The sequence below is a fragment of the Apiospora hydei genome (assembly GCF_038363865.1).
Source record: "Apiospora hydei strain CBS 114990 chromosome Unknown utg000007l_segment0_segment0, whole genome shotgun sequence".
Lineage (NCBI taxonomy): Eukaryota > Fungi > Ascomycota > Sordariomycetes > Amphisphaeriales > Apiosporaceae > Apiospora > Apiospora hydei.
In genome coordinates, this window is record NW_027117366.1 from 3,647,732 (window position 1) to 3,655,351 (window position 7,620).

The 7,620-nt window shown below is 55.9% G+C and overlaps 5 protein-coding genes across 5 annotated transcripts; 2 read left to right on the forward strand and 3 right to left on the reverse strand.

The window, feature by feature from the left end:
- Positions 1–369: 369 nt before the first annotated feature.
- Positions 370–1,904, forward strand: PG997_010271 (uncharacterized protein; the record flags this gene model as incomplete). Its single annotated transcript, XM_066814586.1, has 3 exons — positions 370–577; positions 1,320–1,456; positions 1,626–1,904. 3 exons carry the CDS (start codon positions 370–372, stop codon positions 1,902–1,904), a joined length of 624 nt encoding a protein of 207 aa, XP_066666548.1.
- An 891-nt stretch (positions 1,905–2,795) lies between these two features.
- Positions 2,796–3,557, forward strand: PG997_010272 (uncharacterized protein; the record flags this gene model as incomplete). The annotated part of the gene is made up of 2 exons (XM_066814587.1): positions 2,796–3,223; positions 3,350–3,557. 2 exons carry the CDS (start codon positions 2,796–2,798, stop codon positions 3,555–3,557), a joined length of 636 nt encoding a protein of 211 aa, XP_066666549.1.
- A 175-nt stretch (positions 3,558–3,732) lies between these two features.
- On the reverse strand, positions 3,733–4,197 carry PG997_010273 (uncharacterized protein; the record flags this gene model as incomplete). The annotated part of the gene is made up of 2 exons (XM_066814588.1): positions 3,733–4,012; positions 4,109–4,197. The coding sequence occupies 2 exons, from the start codon at positions 4,195–4,197 to the stop codon at positions 3,733–3,735; spliced, it is 369 nt and encodes a 122-aa protein (XP_066666550.1).
- Positions 4,198–5,363: 1,166 nt separating this feature from the next.
- On the reverse strand, positions 5,364–5,801 carry PG997_010274 (uncharacterized protein; the record flags this gene model as incomplete). Its single annotated transcript, XM_066814589.1, has 1 exon — positions 5,364–5,801. The coding sequence occupies one exon, from the start codon at positions 5,799–5,801 to the stop codon at positions 5,364–5,366; it is 438 nt and encodes a 145-aa protein (XP_066666551.1).
- A 552-nt stretch (positions 5,802–6,353) lies between these two features.
- Positions 6,354–7,088, reverse strand: PG997_010275 (uncharacterized protein; the record flags this gene model as incomplete). Its single annotated transcript, XM_066814590.1, has 1 exon — positions 6,354–7,088. The coding sequence occupies one exon, from the start codon at positions 7,086–7,088 to the stop codon at positions 6,354–6,356; it is 735 nt and encodes a 244-aa protein (XP_066666552.1).
- Positions 7,089–7,620: the final 532 nt, after the last annotated feature.

Genomic DNA, 7,620 nt, shown 5'->3' on the forward strand with positions numbered 1-7,620 from the left:
GGTTTCGAGTGAAACAAGCCGTGTGAGCCACAGGTGCGAAACAATGAGACAAGTCCAAGTATGAAGCATTTCTGGACGTGTAGCACTCCCGGAGCTGCGAGAGCGCGGCGCAGACCGTGAGCCATGGGTCGCTTGTCTAACAGCCCCAGTTCGACATCCTTCGCGCCCTTGGGAGGTATTGAGAAGTTGCACATAACATTGTGCCGTGGCAGGGGGTGTCTTGTTGTTGATCGGGTGAGAGCTTCGATGTGGTTGATGGGGATATGCAGTGACGCTTCGTATCGCGCAAAAGGAGTGTCGGAAACCCGGGTATTAGAGCATGAAGTAGAGGCAGAGGTAGCTAACTATAGTATATCTCGGTCAGTATTTATGAACCGAGAAGGCGATAACGGGTACATACCAACGTCTTGCCCGGAGTTCTCTGCACCTCTCGATACTGGCATTGCTGGGAGTTCAGCGCCTTCGAATGCATGGAAGGACTTGCAGGTAGACGAGGTTCTGCGAGCCGTAGCAGATTTGGTCCAGCACATGAGGCAGCTGGCTGCACTGAGTGGCAAGAAGCAGGGCTTGGTGAGATGTGAGAATAGTAGTGAAGTCCAAAGTAGCAAGATGATGATGGCAATCAAGTTCGTGCGCTGCCAATCGGTGTCTTACGGCGAGCGGCCTTTGGCAGGGATGAAGGTCGTGGGTGAATTGAAAGCATTCGGTAATGTCCAATGCAGGACAACTGTGCTTGGCCCGACGGGTTTGACCTGTGGCTCTCCTTCCGTTCTAAGAAGTTATGAATTTATCCAATATTTGGGACTTGCCGGTCCGCACTGAGTGTCTGGACTACTCAAGTCTGTGGTATAATGGTATAATCCCACTCAAATGCAAGTGTGCAGTTCATGGCCTACAATCCAAGGAGGCACACTCGGCCACGCTCAACCAGTCCTGGTCACAGTACTTACCGGTTTGTACCGAGTTCCTGCGCCTTCCCAGCTCTAGTTGGTGTAAATACTCCCCTCGAGGGCAAGTGTGTAGTTTACAGCTTACATTTCATGGAGGCGCACTCGGTCACACCAACTAGTCCTGTATTACAGTACTTGCCGCTCTGTCCCAAGTGCCTGCTCCTACTCAGTTCTAGATGGTGTATACTCCCCTTGAGGGCAGGTGTGTAGTTTATAACCTGTAATTAGATGCAGGCGCATTCACCCGCTTGTTGTCGGGTGTTTTGCCTTGCCAACTCAAACCTGACTTTGAAGTCGAAGCTCTTGACTCACTCTCTCACACACATACACACACACACACACACTCGCTGCGGGCTGACTTTTTTTTAGATCACGACGACGACGACGGCGACGGCGACGGCGACGGCGACAGCGGCGGCCGAAGAGGGCCTTTATACTCGGATGGGGGCAATCGGGGGGGCGGTGGTGGGCCCGTTCATCGCGGTGGTCGGCGTGGTGGCCGCCTGGTACTCTTGGTGCCACCCCCGTGCCCCCGTGACCCCCCGCAGCCCGATGTCGAGTCGGGCGTTCTGCCTTCGGAGGCGTCGCAGCCGCAGGGGCAGGGGCAGGGCCAGGGTGAGGGCCAGGGCCAGGGTGAGGGTGAGGGGTGAGGGCCAGGGGCAGGGGCAGGGGCAGGACGACGAGGACGAGGACGAGGAGAACGGGGACGAGAAGGACGAGGAGGATGACGAGGAGGAGGATGAGGAGAAGGACGAGGAGAAGGACGAGGAGGAGGAGGAGGAGGAGGAAGAGGAGGAGGAGCCGGAGCCGGAGCAGGAGGAGGAGGAGGAGGATGTTTGGGGCCGGCGCGAGCAGCTGCGGCAGGAGTGGGAGAAGGAGACGTGGGCGAGGTACGCCTCCGGCAGCTTCGTGTGGCCATTGGGCTCCGCCCAGCAGCGAAAGCCCAGCAAGTAAGTATTTCTTATATTTTGGCATCATGATGAGGTTTGGCCAAGGGGTTCAAGCTTCGACGCATGGATTCTGATGAATTGACATCGACCTGGAGTCTCAATAATGCGTTACGGATGGCTTTGATTTTCGGAGGCGATTTGCCCCTGCATTACGGTATGGGGTTTTGCGGTTGTACAGAGCTTTTGGCCGGCGCAAGTTTTTTTAGTTTTTTTGGCCGTTGAAATAGGTTTTTTTTTTGTTCTGGTTCGAGAAGGAACCCTAATTGAAATCATTCATCTACTCCTCCCTCGTGCATAGGGTGACAAGACAGCTGCCCCGTTGACTGTCGAGTGATCCATCCCCTACGAAGGCGATCAATCCTGCCCATCCGCATCTTGCTTCTCGGTCCCTTGGTGCAGGATTGGAGCTAGCCTTGCGATCACCTAGTTAGCTAATATGTACATGTGTGTATTGGCACGATGGCAAACCATAGAGATGCCCACTGCCTGTGAGCGCTCACCTTGTCTTCCGTATTACACCACCAATCCCTAATCCTACCTGGGAGATGACCATGTGGATAGGTTGATCCTGGCACGAAGGTAGAAAGTCAGTTGAATCAATCCCTCCTATAGCCTCGAATACCTGTATGGGACAGTGAAAAGGGGAGGCATGTTCTGTTGGCGTTCATCGACGTAGCATCAAGGCCGTTGGTCGATTTTGTTTCCCCACCCGAGCTGTCAATAATGAAGCCCCGCAATTCTCCGACCGCCCACCCACTGAGAAATCAAAACTCACCTTTTACCACCCATCGAAGGGCCATCGTCATGAACAAGTAATACCAAAAACCGAAAAGCGGCACCCTAGTCATCATTTCTCTGCAGCTTGGTGCCTCTTCACCATATAACCACATCCACAATGCCCGGCTCCTCCCTCTGGCTCGTCCCGCCCCCCACGCACCCCCTCCACGCCCTCATCGCGGACCTGATCGAGCGGGCCCTGCCCGCCGCGTTCCCGGACCTGACCGGCCCGGCCTTCGCGCCGCACATGACGCTGACCTCGGGCATCGACCCGGCCGTCTACGCGGGCGGGCCGCAGGCCTGGCTGGACGCGGTGCCGTGGCCGCGCGCGGCGGACGTCGAGGTACGGCTCGAGAGGGTCGCGACGCAGGATATCTTCTTTCGGCGCTGCTTCCTCAAGGTGGAGTTCGAGAAGGGGGTGCGCGACATCGCGGGGCTGGCGCGGGCGGTCGGGGTCAGTGGGGAGGGGTATCAGATTGGGCCGGTTACGGAGAAGTGGTTGGAGGAGTGGAGGGAGGCGTTTGGGCCGCATGTTAGTTTGATATAGTAAGTCTCTCTTTCCAACATTTACTCCTTCTCATAGGAATCCCTCTATGCTCTGCCTTATCTCAGGTCCGGTCGCAGTGACACGCTTGTGAGCTTGGGTCGACCTGCCTACTGACTGTGACACAGTGGAAACAATCCCATCGACGATCAGAAGTTGGAGGAGATTTCAAAGGCCGTTGAGGAGGCTGGAGTCAGCTTGGCCTCCTCGTCTCGTCAACGGGAGGACGACGCTTCTGGTCAACGGGGTGGGTGGAAAGGGGGCGTCGTCTGGCTCGTTCCCACCGACAAGCCTATCAACGAATGGAAGCCGGTCGCGACGCGAACTCTGGACTGAGGAGGAATAAGATGACGGAAGATTTCGAAACGGTGTGTGATTTTATCTAGGCGCAGCCGATGGCTGTAGGGATAGGAGTCTAAGATATCAAAGCCCAGCTGGTGGCATCCTCACAAGACCAAATTCTAACGCTGCTGAATCGCATTGCTGTCCCAACCTCAGATCCTTTCGCCATTTACGCCGTCCCGGCGAAAGCTCTAAGCCCAACTGTGTCATTTGCATGGCACGGCCTGGAACGCACGACCTGATGTGGTGGGATCTCCCCGTCCAGCGTCGGTATCTGCAATGCCACGGTCTCAACAATGCCCGGGTAGCGCGTATAGTGTCCCTTCTCGCTGACATCGGCTGTATCAGCCGCGAAGATGAGGCCGAATTCGCCTCCCAGAATGTATGCGCCGTCCGAGTCGTCGCCAGGCACGGTGACATGAGCCAACCCGCTCGTGAACATGACCCATCTACAATGGGAGCAACGCAAGGTTTGATCAGCACAGGTATATCCAGCAGATGTGGTCATTGAACATCTCATAACCGGGGTGCTTCAATCCACTTACTGGTTTGCCGGCGCGTTGTGCAATCCGCCATCAAAGTTTGCCGGTATAACGCCCATGCCCAGGTTGGTGACGTTGCCCAGGTTCGCCATCGCGCTGCCGCGGGGTGCCGGGCGTGTCGGAGACGGCGAAGGGCGAGTCCATCTGCCAGCACTCGAGGGTCGACTTGCCCCCGGATGCGCCGATGGCCGTGATGTTCAGTTTCGTCTCTCCTGCACCAGCAACCTGGGAGATGCATAAACACAGGGCGGCCATGCACAAGGCCACAGGGGAGTTCATCCGGCGTGTCATCTTGTAAGGAATCAGTTGAGGCTTCGCTGGTGTGCTGGATTGCAAAATAGGCTGCCGTTTGGACGTTTTGGTTGAGATGAGTGCATGCGCTGCGGGATGTAAAACAGCACCGAGTGAAAAAATCAAAATACCGAATTTATGGTTCAACGCCACGAGGAGGTTGGTTGAATGCATAGGCGCATTCTGCTGACCGCTTCGGGGAGGATCGGTGGAAACCTACGTCCCGGCTGCATGGGATTGCATGGGTATGCATCCTGACGGTAAGCTTATGTTGCATGGAGATATGCGTGGATCCGCCGACTCGGTGGGATTTACCTCATTGGGCTTTGGGTAGCAACAGATTAATCTGTGCAGAGCCAAGACTTGATCATGTAGAATATTGTGGAATTATGCCACAGAAGAAGAATAATGTTTAAGTCACAAGCGACAGATCTTGGCAACGGCATGATCAACGAGAAATGATGAATAATCAGATTAGATACAAGTATGGATGCGGTCGTATATTCACTGCTGCCAGAGCTCAATGCGCTTACAAGGGGGAATCTATGCCCTCCCTGAATACCACGCCACGCATTGTCCTACCTGGTAGTGAGAATATACTCAGGGTTTAATGTATACGTCCCCTGATGGTGGAATGACTTCAATTATCCATCGTCGATACTCACTGGTAGTTCCGAGGGGTTATGGATACAGCAAGAGCCACGCACGCCCACAATCCTGCATATTTCGCTCGACGTTGTGCTCAGTGAACAAACATCAGGTCAACGTGCAAGAGCCGGTCGAGACAAGTACGGCATACTCCAAGAAAAGTAGATGCGCGAATTCACCCGCGTACACAACGGCGCCACAGCGCACAGCGCCTTGACCACGGTGTCGACGGCCGCCTTCCGAGCTGCTATGTAACAAAACGGCCCCGCCTGGACGAGCAGCATCCGGAGGCACGCGCGCGAGAGCATATACGTATCGTTCACGTCCAGCGCTCCTTCGCCGTTAACGCCCCCGATGCGCCGCGGGTCGGCCGGGTCCCGCCCGAGCTCAGCTCGAACTCGACCTTGTAGTCGAAGGGCATGGCGCGCCAGTGCGTCGGCTCGGCCGTTTTGGTGTGCGTGAAGGAGAGGCTGCGGGTGATGTAGGGGAAATGGGGCGCCATGGCGGCGCACCAGCGCTCGAAGGCGGACGGGCCGCCGGGGAGGGGGAGGGTGAAGTGGAAGCGGTTCTGGCTGTAGTACAGGGACAGGGTCTCGGCTCGGACCTGGCGGTTGGTCTGCGTGAGGGCGGGAGGGGCTAGGGCGGTGCAGGTTGTTGGGCCGTATGAGGCACGGAGGTCGCCGAGAGCGAGATAGTAAACCATGTTTCTGAGCTCGGGCGGCAAAGACAGGAAGGGGAATGGGGTTTTGTCGGTCATCTTGGTTGGCACTTCTTTGGAATCGACAGAGAGGTGTCACTCGGGCAGCGGGCTTGGGTACTAGTTGAATACTTACCTTCGTATAGGGGCGATTAGTGAGGTGACTCAAACTCGAAGCAGGCGTTGAGATATTTAACGAAGAACAATGTATTGTTCTATGGAACAAAACTGATTTCATACAACGAAATTCTTGATAGAACAAAAAGAAAAGGCACAGAAAGGGACGCCTTATTTACCCGAGGGACAATGACAGATAACCACTACCTCCAGGCTCCCTGTACAAAGACATAATTTAGTAATGCCTTTGTCACATCCGCGAGCCATACTTCCCATCCAAGGACTGGCGACTGTTTCTTGGTTCAGTTGAGGGATTTCCCAGACATTTGATGGAGCTGAGGTAGCTGTGTAGAATATTGTTATGTCATTTTGCTCATAGAATGCAAATGGAGTATATTTATTTATCGCCAGTGAAGTGAATGATGAGGGTTCCTCTGTTACTGCTACCACAGTGTTTTTCCCTGCCATATATCCTATCAGTAAGCCATAACCTCCTTATTGCTCACTCTCCAGTACATCCGCCATTTCCCCGAGCGTATCAAACTTCCAGTCGTACAGCTCCTCCCCGCGGTTGCCCATGATGGCTCCCGGCCTCACGATCCAGCTGGACTTGAGCCCGACCTTCTTGGCCGGGTGGTGATCGTGGAATTGGCTCTGGGCCGTCTGAATGACCTGCTCCGGCTTCACGCCGAACTCGGCCTCGACCCGCCGCAGCATGTGCTCGAAGTTGCCGAGGTCGGGCTTGTACGTGCCGACGTCCTGCGCCGTGACGATGAGGTCGAAGGGGACGCCCTGCAGCGGCCCCGCGTTGGTCGCCGCGAAGGACTCGCGGTCCACGTTGGAGAGCACCACGAGCTTGTAGTGCTTCTGCAGGCGCCGCAGCGCGTCCACCGTGTCCGGGAACGCCGGCCACGCGCCCACGGAGTTCCCGAAGGCCTGGCTCTCCGCGTCGGTCGGGGCGTGCGACGACAGGCCCAGGCGCGCAGCCAGTTTGGGGTGCACCGTCGCCAGGAGCTGCGAGTACTGCATGGACGGGGTCTCGGCCTGCTGGGCCGCCTCCAGCTCGTGGTACACGGTCAGCAGGTGCTCGTTGCTGAACTTGGTGGAGGCATCGTTGGCCGCGAGGAGGGGCTTCAGGGCCGTCAGGATGCCGGTTTCCCAATCGACTAAGGTCCCGTAGACATCAAAGCAGAGAAGGCGGTAGTCAGAGAGCTTCAGTGTTGTTGCCATTGGGGTGGAGTTTGATTTCAGTAATCTTAAAGATACACCTTCGTTCAATTTAGAATTGAGGGCTTTTCTTATCTGTGTTTCTGGCAGTTGGTTCAATGATCCGGGGATAGTCGAGGTACGTTTATGCGTTCTTTTGTTCACGGTTCGGTGCACCCCGACTGTGTCTTAGCTTTTCCCGCCGTCGTTGCGTGGAGATTTGTCGGTTGCGCCCTACGATCTACACTGTTCCGGTACCGGATCCCGGGACGACGTCGACAAGCTGTCAATTGCTTGGCGTTTGCATATCATGTGGATTCAATCAGTTGCGACAACACAGGACGAGGACGAGGGCGACCGGTTCCCCGAAATGTCAGTGTGCCAACCCATTCCGTCGCAGAATCCGAAACATGGCATCTCAGCAGAAACCCCCATGCCTTAAACGACGATGGGTGCATAATGTAGGCCTAGCATAATGATGCAATGGCCCATGGCCTATATGGGGGGGCGCAAGGGGGCAGCGGGCTCTCCCGGGAGCTAGGGTTGTCGGCTCTCC